This window comes from Brachionichthys hirsutus, chromosome 4 (genome assembly GCF_040956055.1).
Source record: "Brachionichthys hirsutus isolate HB-005 chromosome 4, CSIRO-AGI_Bhir_v1, whole genome shotgun sequence".
Classification (NCBI taxonomy): Eukaryota; Metazoa; Chordata; class Actinopteri; order Lophiiformes; family Brachionichthyidae; genus Brachionichthys; species Brachionichthys hirsutus.
In genome coordinates, this window is record NC_090900.1 from 15,371,579 (window position 1) to 15,393,284 (window position 21,706).

A 21,706-nucleotide genomic window follows, 5' to 3' on the forward strand; every position below is an offset into this window, starting at 1 on the left:
GCCATCGCGAGACAGACGTCTCACTCTGAACGCATTTCTGAAACTAAATACGACAAATGTTGGACAAGAACACTACATTGAAGCATTTACAAAGTCCGTATGTTACAATATATCGATTAATAGAAAAATAAAATACACATAAATAAATCCTACCAACGACTTTAACAATAAAAAGCGGTTTCGTCGGTGGGCTTGCCATCGGTGATAGATTACGGTGTGTGTGTGTGGTATGTTAATAGACGATCTCCGTCAAACTATGACGTATGTAGGACGTGATTGAAGCGAACCGTGCTGCATTCAGGCTCCAGGAATTAAGTAGAGCATACTAATTCAAATTATTATTTGCAAGTTAAACACTACGAGGGACACGGAAACATAAATGAAACATGTTGGTAAACGTTAAGCTGTCTGACAGGAAGGTGAAAGTTTACTTCAAATTTCTAAACTAACATTTACTCATTTAAATCAATTGTTACAGTTACATTTTTTAATTTAAATTCAAACTCTTAGATTGACAGAAGCAATGGGATATATGAAAAAAAACAATGGATCAATATATAGTAGTATTAATATCTCCTAAGAAAAAGGCACGCGATGTAAGATATATTTAACACTCCTACTAAAGACTGTTTTAATTAATTTGTATTTTTCCCTACGGCTATGAATGCATCACGGCTGTGCCGACTACAGGCTGGTTCGTGTGAACGTCGTATTTTAACCTGCTTTGCGTTTGACGTCACGTGGCGTCCCGTTTCTATAGCAACGGAGCAGCTCCTTACCAGAGGACGCAGAAAGCAAGGTGCGGTTATATTTTTATTTCTGTGTCTAAACAACGTTATTGATTTATGAGCAGCAACACAAACTGAAGACAAACTGATTGATCGGGTGTTGGTCAGTTTAATTGTTTATATATATATAGTTTATATTCGCGTAATTTAGCAGGTAATAAACATAATGATCAGTTCTGTCTTGTTAAATTGTTAAAAGACCAGATTCAAATTGTTTTTTTGTCATTTAATTGGATCATTATATATATTTTTTATATCCAATGATTGATTTGATGGTTTTGCTTCTATTTTTATGATTAATATTTACTTTCCCTTCATACATTTATGAGTATGATGTATTTATTGTCCATGGTGAGATTTCTGGGTCAAAACATTTCAGTTTCACAGGTTTTTACATCCATGATTGAGCAGGATGAACATATTTGTAGTTTTTTTTTTGTTGTAGTCCTGCTGTGGTTGGCTGGAAATAAACATAAAACAGGATTCAGTTCCAGAAGAATCCTTCAGGAGTGTGTAGTATACGTGTACATACCGGTATCTAACAAAACTAAACATGTTTAGTTAACAGCGCTGGTGTGCAACAGCATTAATAACTGCTGCAGCTCTGCTCTTCATCGTCAGTCTTCATCTTCTTCATCGGCAGCCACTGAGGGGACATGTCCTCGCCCAGGTTGGGTCTCGTCAGAGACTCGATGTTGTCCAACCCGCTGCTCGTGAAGGTAAACAAGAAATAAAAGAGTCCCTTAAACGCCTCGCAGGACTTTCATCTGAGGCCCGTCTCCTGTCGGTGTGATTCCCACGGGTGGACACTAGGTGGCGACACAGACAAGTTTAATGTCTTTGAACTTTTAACGAGACGCGGTTTGAGACCTCTCTCATAAATCTGAGATTTTTTTTCCCCTTGCTCTTGAAATAGCAAAAACAAAGTGCTGAACATATCCCAGAAATAAAAAACAGAATAAAAACAGATTTGCAGAAAGTGAACAACATAAAAACACAAATAAATGTACCAAAAAATAAATGATATAAATATATTAAGTTTAGCTTACATGGGTAATATGGGTAATGAAGTCTCGGCAAGATTTGACGTAGTGTGCTGATAATGTATGATGATGATGATGAAGATGAAGATGTCCTTCCTCGCATGAGCAGGCACCTCTTGGCAAGAGCAGAGCCAGAGGTCTGTCAGGTCCAGGTCCAGGTCCAGGTCCAGGTCCAGGTCCAGGTCCAGATTTCACTTTCGGGACCAGCAGTGGCTCCAGAGACGGGGGGGTGGCAGAGGGTAAGTCCTGTCCACCATAAAGCAGCAGCAGACCAACGTTAGCACAGAAAGGTAGTGAGGCCTGATGGGAGTTGTAGTTTACTCACAGTGTCCCTCTGCCATGTCAGTTTTGTCCAGCTGGAGAGTTCAGTCCAAACGCGACGCCTCTGCTGGACGCGTCCCTCCCGACTTTGTGTCTCTGAACCGGGACGCGGTGAGGTCCGGTCTGGTGACGTCCAAAGACATGAGTCAGTACCGGGCCCAGAGGGGGGGCGCCGGGACCTTACAGAACACCCCTAACCCACGGAGGACCCGGGCCCCGCCGGTGCCTGACGTCACGTTCGGACTCCCCACAAGGTCAAGAGAGGGAACCCAGAGATCCGATTATTGATTATTAATTGACGACTGACGCCGCATTGATCTACGCCTTCGTCAGGCCGCCGTCACCTCTGGCAGACCTCATCGCTCATCGGTACGGTCAGCGCTGGCTGGACGAGCAGCGGCGCAGGAGTCAAACCATCAACCGCAGACAGCAGCAGAAGGTGAGGGGTAGCGTTAGCCCTGCTAGCATCCACGCTCTTTATTCTTGTGACGTCAGCCGCTCTGATTGGCTCTAAGGGGCGGGATCCAGGAGTGTGTGTGTGTGTGTGTGTGTGTGTGTGTAGGTAAAAACAGGAAGTAGTGCCGACACCAGGACCTCCCTGTTGAGGAGGAGCAAAGCTCTGCCCGTCACAAAGACTCCATTCAAGATGAGATGGTTCTCTCAGGTACCGACTCCTCCTCCAACGTGTCCTCCTGTCTCCTGTTCCTCCTGTTCCTCCTCCTCTCCTCCTCCTCAGCCAGCGTCTTTCTCTCCTGCACTGGGACAAGCAAACCAATAATCCCCCCCCCCCCCTCTCTCTCTCCTCCCCCCCCATGCAGGTTCCTTCCGCTTTGGACACCTTCAGGGATGAGGAGGCTCGCCGGCGAGCGTTCAAGATTCCCCGTTCTGACTCTGTTCGGGAGGAGAGTTCCGGTTCTGGGAACCCCCGATCTGGACCTGAGGAGGAAACACCATGAACGACTCGGAGAGCATTTCAGACAAATAGCGAATGAGTCACATGACCTGAACGCATGATCTATAAATCGATGATCTATTGAATAAATAAATGATCTGAGCAACCAAATCGAAATGATTTTTGTTTTTACGTTACTGTAATCTATAATAGAAACTGTGTTGAACAAAGATTTGTAGAAGAGCATTCACACACACACGCACACGCGCACACACGCGCACACACACGCACACACACGCACACACACACGCACACACACACGCATACGCTGGAGGAGGAGCATTTAATAAATGTTTTCAGTTTTTTTTTAATCTTTTTATCTGCACAAACAACAAACCTCTCTCTACCCCTCTCTCTCTCTCTCTCTCTCTCTCTCTCTCTCTCTCTCTCTCGCTGTCATTCTGCCAGAAACGGCTACTGATCGATCGATCAGCTCGTTCATCGGGATCAATAACCGTCTCTCTGTTGAACAGTTTGGACTTTTATTGGAACATTGAACCTGATGGTCAGTATTTAACTTCTATTTGAAGTTCGGCCTCGTGATGTTTCCGCTCCTCCGACTCACCTGAGCCGACTCACCTGAGTCCGGACGGAGATGGAGCTTTCCGCCTCCGGCTTCCTCATCGACTCGCTGCTCTCCCTCCGACCGCCCGGCGCGCTCTTCTCCCGGTCAGACCATCCGGAGCTCAGGCCAGGCTCGGCGGCTCCTCCCCCGCAGGGACAGCCTGCCCCCCGGCCGGAGTCTGCGGCGCTGCTCCGGCCCCGCGCCGCCACCTCCTCCTTCTTCATCCGGGACATTTTAGCGGAATGCGGGCCCTACTCCGACCCGGTGCGGGTCCACTCTGACCCGGGTCAGGCGGAGGTCGACGGCCAGTCCGGACCGGAAGAAGACTATCAGGATAAAAGTAGGCACAGAATTAATAATCACTAAATGATCGGTAAATGACGGAGTATTATAAAATGTGGATTTTATGGACAGCTCAGAACTCATTTTATTAAATTGCATAAGATTTAATACTTTAAACATAACAATTTAATTTGTAATTAAAAACGCTTCATTTTTAAAATGTGCTAAAATATAGCAAAAACTTTCATTAACCTGACTTATTGTTATTAATTAATATTATTCAATAACAAAACGTATTATAATAACTATATATTATATAAATAAACGGAGGTTCATCGTCATCATAATCGGAATTTGTTCTAAATTATTTAACTTAAGCAAAAATCTTGTTAACAATCAGACAGAAATAAAACCAGTTTATAAATTAATAATGAGAGTATTTAACCATGTGAGGCACGTTTTTAAAATACATTAAAACATTAATACTCGGTTTTTAATATCAACAGCTAAATTATTTGAGACAATTATATCTGACCTAAATTATTTAACTCTCACCTTCAGATCTCAAACCAGAAGTGGATTTTAATTCAGTGACGTGACATAAATTAAGCAGAATTATTTATTCACTCAGAATCGATTGGAAGATTTGCTTCACTTAATCACGTGACTTTCAAGGATTTTCCGGGACCCATATAGTGAACAGTGTAATTCCGCTCCAGAGCCTGCTTTGATGTCACTCCTTGTCAATCACCCAGTGGAGGGCGGGGCTTCGGACCCTGCGGCGGCGCGTCTGAAGAAGCCCCGGAAAGCTCGGACCGCGTTCAGCGACCAGCAGCTGTCCAGGCTGGAGAGAAGCTTCCAGAAGCAGAAGTACCTGAGTGTCCAGGACCGGATGGAGCTGGCGGCGTCCCTGCAGCTCAGCGACGCCCAGGTGAAGACCTGGTACCAGAACAGGAGGTGAGGCTCCAGATTAATCTGGATTAATCTGGATCTGACCCAGAATGACGGCAGGAAAACATACGACATTTTAATATTGAAACCTCCATTTAAGTTAAAACATACACTCAATATCAGCTCTGATTCACTTTGACTTTTCATGGTCGGTGTATAAAGACACCAAGAACTAACTAGAACCTTCTGGTGCTGATCCAGATCACCGTGTGGACGGTGTAGATCCAGTTAGGAGGGGAACGAGCTGCTTGGGGGAGGTCTGCGCTCAGAGGGCTTTTCTAGTTTTTGTTGTTACACGCCCACAAACAACCGCGCGCTGTGATTGGCTAAAAGACTGAATTCATCATCACCACTTCCTCTCTTTTGGAGGAATTTAAAGAGAAAAATCATCAATATAAACTGTGATGTAATAAATCTGTGCGGTGATGTCATGATGGTAACAGTGATGTCATAAATCGTAACTGTGATGTCATGATGGTGACAGTGATGTCATGATGGTAACAGTGATGTCATAAATCATAACTGTGATGTCATGATGGTAACAGTGATGTCATGATGGTAACAGTGATGTCATAAATCGTAACAGTGATGTCATGATTCTAAACTCTTGCTGCGTGATTCTACCGTCAGGACCAAGTGGAAGCGTCAGTCGTCCGTCGGTCTGGAGCTGCTGGCTGAAGCCGGCAGGATGTTCCTGCCCACACACTACCTCTACCCTCCGGCCCCGCCCACACTGGACCTCTACCTGTATCAGAACCCCGCCTTCCACCACCAAGCCCCCCCGCTTCCGTCCCGAGTCCTGAACTGACACCGGCTCGCTGGGAGGACCGGTATTTATTATCGGGCGTTGCTGCCGAGGACGACTTCCTGGAGCTCAACCTGGTCCAGGTGAAAAAGGAGGCGTGGACCTGGAGGATGACTCGACCAATCACAAGCAGCCCAGCGTAACGGCGAAGGCAGCTCGAGTCAAACGTGGCTTTTGTGTTTTTAATGCCATTTTATAAAAAGATGTTCAATAAATCTGTAAACAGTTTGTCGTTTGCGTGTTTTATTGTCAGACCTCATAAACATCCGAGGAAAACCTCACCTGAAGTGCCGACCAATCAGAGAGCAGAGTTCAAGGACACATTTGAATGTTTCATAAAGAATAAAAACAACATTTTAAACATCCAATCCCAGTCCCGCCGTTAGCTGGAAGCTAACTCGCGTTCCTCGGCGCCACGTCAACACGCCGTCCATCTTGTTCCGTCTGAAGACACGCCTCCAGGACTTTTCCAGGACTACACTTGAACGCGACAGAGGACATTCATTGACTTATCGTCTTCACCGTCCCCTCATTCCTCCTCCTCTCCTGATTGACCCAACTCCTTCTTCTTCTTCTTCTTCTTCTTCTTGGTCTTGGCGTCTCGTCCCTCCAAACCGCTGGAGAACTCGGAATGAAACAGACGCCGCTCTCTCTGCCCGGGAAGAAACCTGAAGATGACGGGACGCCAGCGTCAAAACCTCGAGGACACCGAGACCAGAGGGACGTTAGAAAAACCGTCTTCCTTACCTTTTGTCTCGGCCTTGGCTCTTAACCGGACTCTTCTGGTTCTGGTTCTGGTTCCTCTTCTTCTTGGGGTTCTTGGGTTCCGAGGGTCCCGTCGCAGCGCTCAGGCCCGCCGGGGCGTCCCGGAGGCCGAAGCTCTTGGCGGTGTGACCCAGGTGGAGGAAGCGGATGTGGAAGATGTGTTTGAGGTGGGCGGGGTAGGCAGCGTAGGCCCGCAGGAAGGACTGCAGGGCTGATGACATCACGGAGACGCACGTCAGCCGACGGGAGCAGGCGACGCCCCCCCCCCCCCGGAACATTACGACGTCACAAACCTCGCTTAGCGGTCTGAACCGACCGGACGTCTGAATGGACGAAGTTCTCCAAGTCGGTCTGCAGAACCGTCGCTCGCTCTCTGGTCTCCTGGTCCTGGAAGACGGAGCGGATCTTAGCCCCGCCCCCTCCGCTCGACAGCGGCCGATGAACAGAAAATGGAGGCGTAGACCAACAACCAACGAGCACGCGTCAGTGGGGCGTGTCTCACCTGGCTGTGGTATTTGCCCCGCCCCTTGTAGGCGTCGTCCATCATCAGACTGGACAGGATATCCAGCAACTTCATTTCTGATAAGCTGAAACGTGAGAAGCCCCGCCCCCATAATCAAAGCCACAGACCTGTGTGTGTGTGTGTGTGGGGGGGGGGGGGGGGGGGGTATTGGTCGTTTGACAGACCTGATGTTGTGATTGGCCAGCTCGTTGACGAAGGCAGTCTCAGTCGGAGCGAGGAAGATGAGACTGCTTCCTCTTCCTCCGATACGAGCCGTGCGGCCGACGCGATGGACGTATTCGGCTGCCGCCGTCGGAGGCGTGTACTGAAAAAAGGAGAAGCCACGCCCACTGAGTCTGATTGGATGGGAGGTGCTGCTACTTTAGGATGAGTGCTCGTACTTTATTACTTTAGATCCAGATGCAGTACTTGTACTTTATTACTTTAGATCCAGATGCAGATGCAGTACTTGTACTTTATTACTTTAGGTCCAGATGCAGTACTTGTACATTAGTCCTACCCGACCTTGTAATCAGTACCTTTGACGACTCATAATTACCTGAACGATCCAGGTGACCCCGGGAAGGTCCAGACCTCTGGCTGCGACGTCCTGAAACGCATCTTAGCTTTACAACACGGATGTAACATACAGTGTACAATAAAATACTACATGTTGCGTGTTTGTGTACTGACTGTACAGATCAGGACTCCAGAGGAAGCCGCCGAGAACTGCTGGAAAACCTCCGAGCGCTCCTGGCGATCGAAACAAACGCACCCGAACTGACTTCCACGCTAAAACCGACGTGTTGGACTCCCATCGCGCGGCGGCCTCACCTCCTGCTTCATGTTGCCGTGGAGACGCAGGAAGCTGAGGCGAGGCTTCCGATTGGTCGAAGGCCCCGCCAGGACAGAGCTGAAGATGGAGCGGAGGAACTCGGCGACCTCGCAGCTCGAGACGAAGACGATGAGCTTGTTGTCCCGGGCAAACTGGAAGACAGACAGCAGGCGGTCAAAAAAAACGACATAAACTTCAAGAACAATTGAAGTTGTTCTTGAAGTTTAACGAACTAAATCTCGTCTTCTTTACTACCTGACATTTGTCCAGTATGAACGCAGCCAGACAGACCAGCCGGATCTTACTGGGAACCACCACCACAAACTGATTCAGAGCCTCCGGCACGGCGAAGCTCTCCGATTGGCCCGTCGCGCTGCGGTCGGCGGGGGTCACGAGGTCAGAGGAAGCCGATCCAGACGCGTGGATGCTCACCGGGTCCCGGAGGCAGATGTCCCCTAACCGGGTCACACCTGCGAGACGTGGCACACGAGAAAAAAAAGGCGTGTTAGCTTGTAAGAGATCGTCGTTTACGTGCTGGAAACCTTCCAGGCGCAGCGCCGTCAGCGTTTAGGACAGACGCAGACGGAGACCCGTCCGGACGTGTGCAGGCGTTTACCGTTCGTCAGCGTGGCGGACAGCAGGACGTTCTGTCTGCTCGGTCCCGTCGCGTTCAGGCTGTTCAGGATGACGGTCAGATCTTTCTCGAAGCCCAGGTCCAACGTCCTAAAAACGCAGAAACACGGCGGCCATTACGGCTACGATGAACTGCTGCTAGCTGCCATCACACACACACGCGCACACGCACACTCACACACACACAGACGCGCACACGCACGCCGTCCTCCCGGTCGCGTTACCGGTCGGCCTCGTCCAGGACGAGCCAGCGAACGGCGCTGAAGGCGATGCACAGGGTGTGTTTGATGTGATCCACCAGACGTCCCGGAGTGGAGATCAGGATGTTGATTCCTTTACGCAGTCTGAAGACAGAGGACAGTTGATCCGTCAATTTGTGCTGGGAAGACCAGGAGCCGGAGGAGGAGGAGGAGGACCAGGAGGAGGAGGGCCAGGAGGAGGATAAAAGAACAGCAGGAGGTGGACTTAGAGAGTACCTGGCCTTCTCTGACTTCCGTTTCTCTCCTCCCATCAAGACACCTGGGACGATCGAGGTAAATGGCTGCACAGACACAGAGAGAGAGAGAGAGAGCGTTAACGGTGGTTGTTAACCCTTCCCGCTCCATTGGTGTGTGGGTGACTGTGTGAATGGGTGAACGCTGGCTCGTGTTGCATCCTCCGTTTTAAATTATCTTTCTTTTGTGTCACAGGAAACTGAATATATTTTTAGATTTAGAAGCACCAGAGGAAAACAAAAAACATGTCGCGACTTAACGATTTTACATTTTTAAAAAATAGAGAGTTCCACAGGGCTCCGGTCTCGGTCCTCTTCAATTTCCACCAGCTCAAAAACAACAAAATGTCTGATCTTTCCGCGACTGTTACAAACTACATGCCGTGTCCTGATTGGTGAAATCCACTGGTCTCTGTCTTTAAGGATCAGTTGATCGGGATCTATACTGGTTTACCTTCAGAAGCTTCTGGAAGGTCTGAAACGTCTGCTGGGCCAGCTGACGGACGGACGGACAGACAAAGAGAACAATCACGTTAAGTCAAGTTTAATTTCCCTTTTACATAAACATTTTGGAGACGCTTTCTCATTATTTAGAGGGATCTCACAGCAGAAGGTACAAGGTTAGCTTAGCTTAGCTTAGCATGATGATTGGAAAGAGTGAGAAAATTACAATGAAGGAATATTTCAAAGCCTTTAGCTGAACACAGTGAACACAGTGGTGATGATGATGATGGTGATGATGATGATGATGATGATGATGTGGATCCATACCTCTCTGGTGGGGACGATCACAACCGCCAGAGGACCGTCGGACCGGCTGACCTTCGGCTGAAGCGCCTGGAGGCTTTGGACGACGGGGATGGCGTAGGACAGAGTCTTCCCTGGGGAGACGCAGACGTCCATCACGGAGATTCTTTAACCAGTTAACGTCTGAATGACGGGACTCAAAGACTCGAAGACTCCGAGTCGACCGTCGGACGTCAGCAAACGTAAATAAAGGACTTGAATCGCGTCTCACCCGATCCCGTCTGAGACCGAACGACGGCGTCTCGTCCCGACAGGAGAACCGGGATCGTCTGCTTCTGAACGCTGAAAACACACGATGGGTTAATGTAACCAATGTTTAACTAGTCTTAGTCTCATCACACGGGTTAATGTAACCGATGTTTAACTAGTCTTACTTTCATCATGCGGGTTAATGTAACCGATGTTTAACTACTCTTAGTTTCATCACGTCAAGTTAATAGTTAATGTAACCGATGTTAACTAGTCTTAGTTTCATACACGGGTTAATGTAACCGATGTTTAACTAGTCTTACTTTCATCATGCGGGTTAATGTAACCGATGTTTAACTAGTCTTAGTTTCATCACGTCAGGTTAATGTAACCGATGTTTAACTAGTCTTAGTTTCATCACGTCAGGTTAATGCAGTGGTTCTCAAATGGTGGGGCGCGGTGCGATGTCAGGGCGGGCGCCTGTGACCGCGGAGAAAATGTTTATTTGTCTTACGAGAGTAAAGTGTAATTGCACATCCGCTCCAGTAGTTGGCAGTGGCGCCCTGATTGTCAGAGTGCGCGCAGGGAGGATTAGCAGAAGAAGAGCGGTTGTAAAAAAAACTCAATGTTCACATTAGTAACCGATTACTAATGTAACCGATGTTTAACTAGTCTTAGTTTCATCACGTCGGGTTAACGTAACCGATGTTTAACTAGTCTGTTTCATCACCCATTTCACTTTAGACAGTTTAGGGCGAGTCAAACCTTAAAAAGTCACAGTGATGCATGCTGGGAAGTCTTTGTGGCTGTGTGTGTGTTCATGTGAGCTCACCTGGTCACCCTAGAGATGTTCAGGACTTTGTTCAGTGTCGCCACCTGGTGGACAGAAACCAGCCAATAAGAGCACAGAAAGCACGTTTCCATTGTGACAAATAAGAGCTTTACACTGTGTGTGTGTGTGTGTGTGCGTGCGTGCACGTCACCAGGTGTGCGTGGAGCTCAAAGTCCGAGAACGAGTCGCTGGTGAAAATCTCCTCTTTTACCTGAGAGACAGCAGGTCTGATGGAGGAGGAGGAGGAGGAGGAGGAGAAAGAATGATGAAGTCACAAGTTATGATACGAGCCAATCGGAGTCCGATGTGCTGAGCCAATCAGAGGAGGGGTTGCATACCTGCTGATCTGAGGGATGTCTGGATTGTGTTTGAAGAGGGAGGAAGTCTTGATGCTGCTCCTCCCCGGTTCCTCCTTCTTCTTCTTCTGTGGTGTTCTCCTGTCCGTCTGCTCAGGGGCAGAGACGACGTCGATGATGATGATGATGATGAATAAAACAATAACAAATCAAATGTGTTCTCCTCAGGTGCGAGCAGAACTCACCTGAGCGTCAGCCGCCTCCTCCTCCTCCTCCTGCGGTCTCCTCCGTTTGAAGGAGCTCCTCTTGTCATCCTCCGAGGAGCCGAATCTCCTCTTCTCCCCTTTCTGCTTCATCTGGAGGTCAGACGGAGAAACAAACTGATCTCTGGTCAGTTCAGACGAACCGCTGCAGGTCGACACGTGACGTGAACCCGGTCCACGACCTGTGGATCAATACATCGATCCATCGGAAGTAGATAAATCGAACTTTTAGAAGCCTTCACGCTCAAACGAGTTGTGATGACGTCAGAGTTACACGCGACACACAAACGCATTAAAAAAACGCGAGTGAATTTAGCTTAGCTGTCGCGGAGATGCTAACTTCCTGTTGGCTGCAGCTAGTTCCGGTAAACCGACGTCACGTTAACACGAGAAATAAAACCGAAAAACGCAAAATGTTTAAACGGTAAACACTCACCGTGAAACTCAACAACACGCGTGGGGAACTCTTCCTGGTACGTCACCAAAGACCCGCCTCCTTTGTTGACATGCGCAGTAGCGACTCTTCGTCCGCAGCTGTGACCGCAGGATGTTTTTTTAATGTTTAATAAAACAAGCTAGCTCAACTCCGGACGGATCTGGATGAAACTTTCAGGAAATGTTGGGAATGTCACCAGGAACAGACGATTCTATTTTGTTGATGATCCAGAAGAGATCCTGGATTCTGGATCAATATCTCTGTTGATTATTGACCAATGTTTATGGAATTTGACCACCGGATTTCATCTGGATCGGATCCAGAATGACGTCAGGAAAGAATATTACATTTTAACATTGAAAACTTCATTTATGGATTCAAAAATCAGTACAAATAAATACACATCATCTCCGATTCACTTTTACTCTTAATGCATAAAACATACCAAGAACAATTTAGAACCTATTGATGATGATCCAGATCACCATGTGGATGGTGTAAATCTTTATTATTTATTAATTATGTTGTTGTAAATACAGATTAAAAAGAAAGAAAAAGGAAGGACTCCAGAGGAAGTGTGAAAAAGAGAGGGAGGAAGAGTAGAGGTGCTTTCAAGTGAAATCAGAGCAAACTTTGCTGGTCAGGTCACTGCCGCTAAAGGGATCTGATTGGTTTAGAGTTCACAACTGTTACGGACAGGAGGTAAAGATCTGCTCATCTGAAAGAGAGGCTCTCGACGAGGATGGGATTCGAACCCACGCGTGCAGAGCACAATGGATTAGCAGTCCATCGCCTTAACCACTCGGCCACCTCGTCCCGTTGTGCGAGTCTTCTTCCACTCAGCATGGCGTTCTGCACTTCCACGCCTCGATATGTGGGACGTTGCCTGTGATGTGGACGAGGCGTCGTGTCCAGATCCACCGTGTCCAGATCCACCGTGTCCAGATCCATCGTGTCCAGATCCATCGTGTCCAGATCCACCGTGTCCAGATCCACCGTGTCCAGATCCACCGTGTCCAGATCCAGCTGTGCAGCACGATTCTTTTTCTTGACTCTTTTTATGTATATTTTTTCTCCATTGTTTTCTTTTTTTAGGTGAATGTTTTTTTTTATGAGCATTGTCTTGTTCGCTGAAATGTAAAAATATCTGCCGTGCATGTGTTGCAGTGACTTGTTTGGTAACATGAAAGTATTCTTTGTAGTTTGGTGGAAATGTATGTCGTAGTATTTGTGGCAGCGTTTCATTTTGCAGGATATAAATGTGGTTTAAACCCATTTTACAAAATTGTGCTTCAGCAATTGGGGAAAAAAAGTGTGTTTTTTTTGGTTGACTGTTGATCTGAGTCTTTATTTAACAATATTTGTTGTGAATTTATTCAAGCTAAGCTATCCTGAAAGCCTTTGAGCAGTGCTCTGACTGTTTCTTACCTGCTGGAGCGGCTCACCTTTCACCTGGTTTCAAGCTGAATTACCAGCTGGACTCCTGAAACACGTCTCAGATCAACAACCGACTCGTCTGATTTATTTATTAAGCGCCGTTTTGACAGGCGTCATTTTTTTAAACTGCGTCCTCAAACACTAACGCTGAAGACGGACGTTGACCAGTCCAGATCTAGGAACCACATTTGACTCCACATTTGACTCCATCTGGTTGGTGCCTTGCTCAGAGGCTCCAGGCAGGACAAACAGCAGCTCAGTCTCTGCAGGAGATGAGGACAAACTGTCCGTCATCACATCAGCAGCCGTCTTGTCTCATTTCCTTCCTCCTTCGCTTTCTGTTGTCGACAGGAGAACTTAAAAATAGAGCTGTCAATCAAAACCGGAGTCCGGCCCCGCTGGGACTCAAACCGGCGCTCAAGACGATTAATTATAGTCATTTACCAAAATCAGCACTTTGAAACGTCCGCGTGATTGAGAGAGTTTTCAATCAGAAGCGCGGCGGGACGGCGAGCTGTGAAGTAAACGGAGATATTTTAACACGAGGGTTTGAAGTAAACTGTGATAAACTGATTTTAGATCAGAGGAGCCTCCGATGGAGACGTCAGCTGCTGTCAGTCACTAACAGTCAGATTCATGCTGGAGACGGTCCACTGCCTGCCTGTCTGTCTGCCTGTCTGTCTGTCTGTCTGCCTGTCTGCCTGTCTGTCTGTCTGTCTGTCTGTCTGCCTGCGGTTCAGCGATCAGCTGGAAGGATCAGACACTAACTACTTTCCTGAAACTCGCTGGATCCAGATACGCCTGAAGGTCCGGTCTGAGATCCAGACGATGAAACGATGGAGAAATTTATGGAACGTTTTATTTGTCAAATATTTGAAAAAACATCAGAATGAGAATTAACAAGAGCACAGATGTGTCCAGGTGTTTCCAGGTGTGTCCAGGTGTGTTCAGGGGTTTCCAGGTGTGTTCAGGTGTTTCCAGGTGCGTCCAGGTGTGTTCAGGTGTGTCCAGGTGTGTTCAGGTGTGTCCAGGTGTGTCCAGGTGTGTCCAGGTGTCAGTCTGCTGTCAGTCTGCTCTCTAGAGCCTCAAACACCGAGTGAAAATCCTGATCAGCATCAATATGAACTGCATCTGGATAAACAGACTACACACACACACACACACAAATACTTAATTAGTTGAGTTAAATTTGGAGTGGGACATTGATTTATATCGGTGCTCTAGTTCCTGGACGCCTCCCTGAGATGTCCTGATGGGAGGCGGCCTCGGGGAAGACCGAGGACACGCGAGACAGACTACAGCGTGTCTCTCGGCTGGTCTGGGAAAACCTCGGGATCTCCCCGGAAGAGCTGGAGGAGATGGAAGACTGTTGCCTCTGCGATAAGCGGTAATGGACGGATGGTGCTCTAGTGTGTGTGTGTGTAGGTGTGTGCGTACCTGTAGGGCTGCAGTGTGTGTGTGTGTGTGTACCTGCAGAGCTGCCGTGTGTGTGTCTGTGTGTGTACCTGCAGGGCTGCAGTGTGTTTCCTGTACAGCCTCAGCTCTTGTGTCACCGTGTCGACGCCGTCCTCGGGTCGGGTCCTCAACCTCTTATGGACCTCAGAGTTTGGAGCCGGTCGAGTCACAACATGGAACCTGAAGAAGGAAGTGACATCACAGGAGCAAAGGTGTGACATCAGGTGCGTCACATGATTAGAGCTACGGTGGTGTCGTTGCTAACGTCATCAATCACACAAACTGCAAACTACATCTCAATATTCGTCATTATTTTCCTTCACAAGTTGGCTGTACTGGTTCTACTGGTTCTACTGGTTCTACTGGTTTTACTGGTTCTACTGGTTCTACTGGTTCTACTGGTTTTACTGGTTGTACTGGTTCTACTGGTTTTACTGGTTCTACTTGTTTTACTGGTTCTACTGGTTTTACTGGTTTTACTGGTTCTACTGGTTCTACTGGTTCCCTGTTCCCACTGACCTCTCCCCGGTGACTGGATCAGTAGCTCTGAGGGTGATTCTCTCCAGGCAAACATCATCTGTCACCTCCAGGAAATAAACTCTGACAGGAGAGAACAGAGGTCATCCAGAGGTCATCCAGAGGTCACTGGCCCAACAATGACATCATCAGTTCCCAGTAAGGCTGACAGCATACTGTAGTAGCAGTACCTGTTGGGCCGGTGCTGGCTCTCCTGCAGACTCCGAACCTGCTCCAGGTCTCTGGGGAAGCCGTGGAGGATCCAGCCTCGGCTGCAACAGTCCAGTCGGCTCAGACGTTTGTCTAGAACCTTCAGAACCAGCGGGTCTGGAACTGGATCGTCAATGAACAACAATCAATCAGGAATGGATCAAAATGGTGCTCTTTCTAAAAGCGAGACAAACATTAGCGATGAAGAAGTGAATACCGGGCGTCCCGCCGTCCAGGTAGGGTTGGACCTCGTCTCCCACAGCAGAACCGTCGGCTGCTGCAGCCCGGAGCAGCCGACCGCAGCTCACTGACGGGCAGACAGGGGTCAGTGTGTGCGTGTGTGTGTGTGTGTGCGTGTGTGTGTGTCTGTACCATCCACCATCTTGTATTTCTCTGAGAGCTGCCTGGCCTGATGACTCTTGCCGGACCCCGGCGGACCCAACAGGAGGATTCTGGGAGTTCTGTAGTAACGACGGGTCTTGACGAAAGCCGCCACTGAAGCACAATTAAATATAATCGTGGAGTTATATTTACTTTGGAGTATTTGTTCAATATATTCTGTAATATTGTGTTTGGCTCTCAGATTGTGTGACTGATACAATAATAATAATCGATTGGCTGATCAGGCTATGACCACGAGTCCAGCACCTTGTTGGTAGACGTCAGTGATTGGCTGGTCACTGTTGACGACCCTCAGGACGTGCTGATAGGCTGAGGTCAGAGCCGTGACCTCGCGGCGGTAGCGCTGCAGATCAGCCAATCTCTGCTCCTCTGGCAGGTCCCGCCTTTTCTCCAGACGCTGGGCGACAGCGTCATCAGCGGGCCAGAGGAACGTCTGATGGTAGACGTCTACAGACAGGAAGTGATGTCGAGAGTGCTCTACGCCAGGACGCGTGAGAAACGATGCTGCTGGCCCATGCTTAAGACAATAGCTGCTAGCATCTTGCTAGCTCCAAAATGAATTTTGATTCTGATGTCTAGTCGATCTGGATGAAATTACTTTCATTAATTTTACTTCCATAATTGATAAAAAAAATAGTATGTAAATCACCTTGGATTGCATTTACTTTTACATTTTATGTAAAAAATCTGTCCATTCTGTTTTTGTATATATAAAAACAAACGATAAAACAGTCCAACCTGATTTAGACTCTATATATATATATTATTTCGGTTTATCTGCAGGTCTGTTTGAGAACAGAACCAATGAATCTGGACTCGCCTGCAGTCAGTGGGTCGACCAGCCGGCCCCGGGCCCTCTCCAGCAACACATCATCGGGAGCCTCCAGCATCACTGCACACACACCGCAGTATTTTCCCACATGCAGTAGTAATATACTGCGTTAAATATACCTTAAAGTTCTCACCGACATGCTGAGGAATGACTCCGGCCTGCTGGAGCCTCAGAGCCTGCAGGAAGGTCTGAGGGACTCCTTCCATCACCCATCCCTGAAACACAATCAGCGGCACCGTGAGTGAAGCCTCCGGCCCAGAGGGCCTCCAGCAGGGGACCGTGGGAACGCGCGGCGGCCTGTGGAGCTACGGAACACACCGGTTAGCATCGCTGCTACACACGCAGTGAACAAACGTCTCTTTTGTTTAACGTTGTGGTCGGTTCGGCTGTAACGCGCGTTTTTATTGTGCTTAAAATGTTCTCGTGTCGGTGAACTAAAAGCTGCTCATTAACGAACTCGTCAAAGTCGTCTGTGAGGCTGACAGCCGCCCGAAATAAAACCAGGACGTTTAACGCAGGGAGCCGCTTCAGTCTCATGTAGATTAGCTCACAGGCGTAATCCCTCAGTGCTGCCTGCCAGGCTCAATAAAGACGACTGACACACACGCGCACACACACACACACACACACAGAGCTCGTGTACTGGCCATTAACAAATGATCAGACACTGATCAATGCTACATATTGATAAGCCCGCCAAAAGCACATTTGTGATAATGGAAGGAATCGTTTCCATGACAACCTTCAATATGTGCACATTAGTTAGTGTTAACTGACCTGCTTGAGATCAGCCTTTGAGTAGGTTAGCATCAATGCTAATGTGTCAAATTGGCTAATGCTAGCGTTAGCTACGCCAAAAACCAAACATTCATGTTAGCTTTTATAATAAAAGTCTTTAATCAACAGTAAAGTATCATCAATATTACTGTATGCAGAAAGCTAGCAATGTTAGCATTGTCCAGTAGGCTACAATTAAGCAGGCTATGAGAGGCTATATTAGCTTCTCCAGCAGGCTAACGCCTTTGAACAGTCATTTTGTTTGGGGAAGTCTGGAGAATCTTTTGTTCCACACTTGAGATGATAAAAATAAATGTGTTGAAATTAAAACAGACAGACAGACAGACAGACAGGGAGTGAGAGAGACAGGTAAAGTATTTAATGTGAAAGGAGGAGACGGGGTCCTGATGGGAGCCGTCAATCATCCTCCACAAACGCGGTCCCTCGTGTGAGCGTGATGAGTTTAGCCTGCGGCCAAAAACAGCCATTAGCAGATGAAAGTAGCTGCTGATCACACACACACACACACACACACGATAAACACCGATGCTAAATGCTAAACGCTGAAGCTAAATGCTCCAGGCTGGGGAAGAGACGCTTGACAGAACAGAAGACGTGTCAGACAGAGGCGGGATTTGTTAACGCAACTTTCAAAAGTTCCCTGGAAATGAGTGTTTATCAAACGAGTCGCTAACTTCCGCTAGCAAGACCCACAAGGACGATTCTAGAACCTTGACTTTAAACCTCTACGAGGTTCATTTGAAAACACATCCGGTCCTTAAAATCAGAGGATCCATAGATGATCTCAGAGACAAGACATTTACCAAAAAGCACTACTCCTCAGAGAGAATCAGAACCTCTGAAGGACCCTGAAGGACCTCCGGAACCTCCTGAAGGAACCGACGGGATGCCCCGTAGGACCGCCAGGTTCTCTGGATGCTAAGCGGATTCTGTAACGGAGCAGCAGTCGGCGTGAGGGCGTTTCATTCGAGGTCAGACGATCAATCGCACCGGTAAGTGCAGTTGTGAGCGTCGGTTTGTGTTGTTGTTGTTGTTGTTGTGTTGCCGTGTGAAATGCTGCCGACAGCGCCTTCACGTTCTTTCATTCTCTTAAACTGATCAGAGAGCAGCTCTGGTGTCCTGATGAACGGCGACAGCCAAACGGGACGTGATGCTAATGAGGAGCAGCAGAGAGGACGAGCCTGAGCGAGAACAATGTGACAGCAGCGAGCTCCTTTGATCAAGATGATCTCTGGGGAAAACGCGCCGCTCGGCCTGCTGGGAGTCGTGGTACGACACAGCGCCGACCAGAGCGCTAATTATTATCATCACAGCGGCACGTCGGCGACGAGACAACACAGAGGAAGACTATCAAATGGTCTCTCCGGCTGTTTAAAGTGGAAATAGCCCAGTCTGACGGTTCATCAGAGACACTTCGCTGATGCCTGTAGCTGGGCGAAGAAATATAACACAAGTATAAAGTACCAAGAGAAGCCAAGACTAAAGACAACAACAACAACAACAAACAAACAAGTGGGAGAAACAAAACGACGGCTTCCTCAACTCCGACACCAAAAACTCTGAAGGCTCGGGTTGTCCTCCCTCATGCTGCCTTCAATGTGGCCACTAGGGGGCAGAGTCACGAGCAGCCGAATAGGTTTTTGACTCGAATAAAAGTGGAGGCAGCGACGTGGTCAGAAATGGGCTATGATGTCATCAAATACGTCGTTCTGTGTGAGCCGTCTCACCTTGTCGACGCAGTCGACGCTGTTCAGTCTCCGTTTGATCAGTTGGATCAGCAGCTCAGCAGGAATCTCCTGAACACACAGTCACAGGTCACATGATCAGAATGACATCATCATGTATCACAGTCACAGGTCACATGATCAGAATGACATCATCCTGTACCACAGTCACAGGTCACATGATCAGAATGACATCATCATGTACCACAGTCACAGGTTACATGATCAGAATGACATCATCATGTACCACAGTCACAGGTCACATGATCAGAATGACATCATCATGTACCACAGTCACAGGTCACATGATCAGAATGACATCATCATGTATCACAGGTCACATGATCAGAATGACATCATCATGTATCACAGTCACAGGTCACATGATCAGAATGACATCATCCTGTATCACAGTCACAGGTCACATGATCAGAATGACATCGTCCTGTATCACAGGTCACATGATCAGAATGACATCATCCTGTACCACAGTCACAGGTCACATGATCAGAATGACATCATCCTGTACCACAGTCACAGGTCACATGATCAGAATGACATCATCCTGTACCACAGTCACAGGTCACATGATCAGAATGACATCATCCTGTACCACAGTCACAGGTCACATGATCAGAATGACATCATCATGTACCACAGTCACAGGTCACATGATCAGAATGACATCATCCTGTACCACAGTCACAGGTCACATGATCAGAATGACATCATCATGTACCACAGTCACAGGTCACATGATCAGAATGACATCATCATGTACCACAGTCACAGGTCACATGATCAGAATGACATCATCCTGTACCACAGTCACAGGTCACATGATCAGAATGACGTCATCATGTATCACAGTCACAGGTCACATGATCAGAATGACATCATCATGTACCACAGTCACAGGTCACATGATCAGAATGACATCATCATGTATCACAGTCACAGGTCACATGATCAGAATGACATCATCATGTACCACAGTCACAGGTCACATGATCAGAATGACGTCATCATGTATCACAGTCACAGGTCACATGATCAGAATGACATCATCATGTATCACAGTCACAGGTCACATGATCAGAATGACATCGTCCTGTATCACAGGTCACATGATCAAAATGACATCAGAAACACTGTGATTTGATTGGCTGATCTTCTGCAAAGAGGAGGCGGAGCCAGTGTTTAATTATCTGTAGCACTCGAGATGAGCTAGCCACATTACTAGCAATCTGCTCGGTGCATATGTAATCACAATATGACGTCAAAGGGCTGAGGGTCAAAGGTCACCGGAACAGACCGTACCTGGTGTGTGAGCGCGTACTGGCGCGCCTCTGCGCTCAGTTCTGATTGGTCCTCCAGTAAACTGTCTGTGGTCACATGGACAGCTCCGAGCTCAGCACTCAGCTTTTTAGCCTGCAGGACAACAACAAATAACCACAGAAGAAGAATTCATGTAATCAGTTATTTGAGTACTCCAGTACTTTTACTTCACATTTTTAAGTATAAATATTCCATTACATTTGCTATTCTTTTACGGATGAAACATTTGAAAGCCTGGCGTGTCCAGATGTGTTAGCCCTTAAGCTAACGACAGTCTAACTTTACTAGTGCAGTTATCAAAAGGAATCCTGAGCCATTGATCATCTGATGATCAGGTATGGATCAGCTGATACAGAGGATGCTCACCGCCGAGTGTTTCCCAACAGCAGGAGGGCCGAGTAACATTATCTTGGGGACTGAAAGACAGACAGACAGACAGACAGTAAACAGAGCCAGACTGGCAAAACCAACAACCAATGAGAAGCAAGAGATCAGGGCGGGGGATGTCAGGGACCAATCAGATTTCATGCAAATAAAACATAGTATTATTGGTTATCGAACGCGTCTGAAGGAACCTGAAGTTAGAACAGAGTGACAGCGCCACCTACAGGCTGCTCATAAAACCCTTCAGCGGCAGGCGGCTCCAGACGCTCAGGTGTGGACTCACCGTCTGCAGCCTGCAGCAGTCTGACCAGGTAAGAGATCGGATCTTCAGGCTGATCGATCAGCAGACCGGTCAGCATGCGCTGAAGCGCGCGCGCGCGCGCACACACACACACACACACACACACACGCACAATCTTAGCGTGGTCAATTTGCAGCGGGAAGTTCAAACGGGCGGAAGTGGTCTCACCTGCAGCAGGTGGAAAAGGTTGTGTTTGTCAGCGTAGACGGACATCTGAGGAGGAATCCTCAACGGGTTCGCCGCGTCATCCATCAGGAGGAGGAGGAGAGAGCGTGTTGTTTCCCGAAGACCCTGAATGCATCATATTAATAAATTCATATTTTGTTTTTTGGGAGGAAGCGACGACAAAGTAAAGTCAACCTTCTCAGACCTGCTTCAGCAGGAGAGCCGCAGATTACGGTACAGGCAAGCTGTTCCCTTTTCGTTAAAGACGTCATTCACAGCCGCCTCCGAGCCGGTTGTCAAGAAACACAAGCTCGTTGTTAGGGGGGGGACGTCATCAGAGCGCGCGCGCAGCAGGAAACAGAGGACGCGTTTTTGTATTGACAACC

General features: G+C 47.8%; 4 protein-coding genes and 1 non-coding gene across 5 annotated transcripts; 2 read left to right on the forward strand and 3 right to left on the reverse strand.

Annotated features, from left to right (window-relative positions):
* Window positions 1-1,444: 1,444 nt before the first annotated feature.
* On the forward strand, window positions 1,445-3,108 carry cfap77 (cilia and flagella associated protein 77). Its single transcript, XM_068760949.1, has 7 exons — window positions 1,445-1,507; window positions 1,941-1,977; window positions 2,008-2,070; window positions 2,178-2,406; window positions 2,486-2,591; window positions 2,715-2,816; window positions 2,971-3,108. The coding sequence occupies exons 1-7, from the start codon at window positions 1,445-1,447 to the stop codon at window positions 3,106-3,108; spliced, it is 738 nt and encodes a 245-aa protein (XP_068617050.1).
* Window positions 3,109-3,699: 591 nt separating this feature from the next.
* On the forward strand, window positions 3,700-5,710 carry barhl1a (BarH-like homeobox 1a). Its single transcript, XM_068760951.1, has 3 exons — window positions 3,700-4,009; window positions 4,671-4,908; window positions 5,533-5,710. Exons 1-3 carry the CDS (start codon window positions 3,700-3,702, stop codon window positions 5,708-5,710), a joined length of 726 nt encoding a protein of 241 aa, XP_068617052.1.
* Window positions 5,711-5,939: 229 nt separating this feature from the next.
* On the reverse strand, window positions 5,940-11,788 carry ddx31 (DEAD (Asp-Glu-Ala-Asp) box polypeptide 31). Its single transcript, XM_068760969.1, has 20 exons — window positions 11,759-11,788; window positions 11,320-11,504; window positions 11,102-11,208; window positions 10,915-10,990; window positions 10,764-10,807; window positions 9,954-10,024; window positions 9,707-9,816; window positions 9,390-9,431; window positions 8,919-8,983; window positions 8,667-8,786; window positions 8,426-8,532; window positions 8,065-8,279; window positions 7,809-7,961; window positions 7,668-7,727; window positions 7,534-7,584; window positions 7,160-7,299; window positions 6,975-7,059; window positions 6,766-6,859; window positions 6,455-6,683; window positions 5,940-6,375 (listed from the first exon to the last, which is right to left on the reverse strand). The coding sequence occupies exons 2-20, from the start codon at window positions 11,413-11,415 to the stop codon at window positions 6,237-6,239; spliced, it is 2,004 nt and encodes a 667-aa protein (XP_068617070.1). The 5' UTR covers window positions 11,416-11,504; window positions 11,759-11,788; the 3' UTR covers window positions 5,940-6,236.
* A 704-nt stretch (window positions 11,789-12,492) lies between these two features.
* On the reverse strand, window positions 12,493-12,574 carry trnas-gcu (transfer RNA serine (anticodon GCU)). Its single transcript has one exon. It is a non-coding gene; the product is annotated as a tRNA-Ser (tRNA).
* Window positions 12,575-14,054: 1,480 nt separating this feature from the next.
* Window positions 14,055-21,407, reverse strand: ak8 (adenylate kinase 8). The gene is made up of 14 exons (XM_068738681.1): window positions 21,324-21,407; window positions 21,138-21,216; window positions 20,837-20,886; window positions 20,453-20,563; window positions 19,136-19,204; window positions 16,744-16,825; window positions 16,599-16,670; window positions 16,025-16,225; window positions 15,749-15,871; window positions 15,594-15,683; window positions 15,358-15,499; window positions 15,170-15,250; window positions 14,701-14,830; window positions 14,055-14,339 (listed from the first exon to the last, which is right to left on the reverse strand). The coding sequence occupies exons 1-14, from the start codon at window positions 21,405-21,407 to the stop codon at window positions 14,250-14,252; spliced, it is 1,404 nt and encodes a 467-aa protein (XP_068594782.1). The 3' UTR covers window positions 14,055-14,249.
* Between the last annotated feature and the right edge of the window lie 299 nt (window positions 21,408-21,706).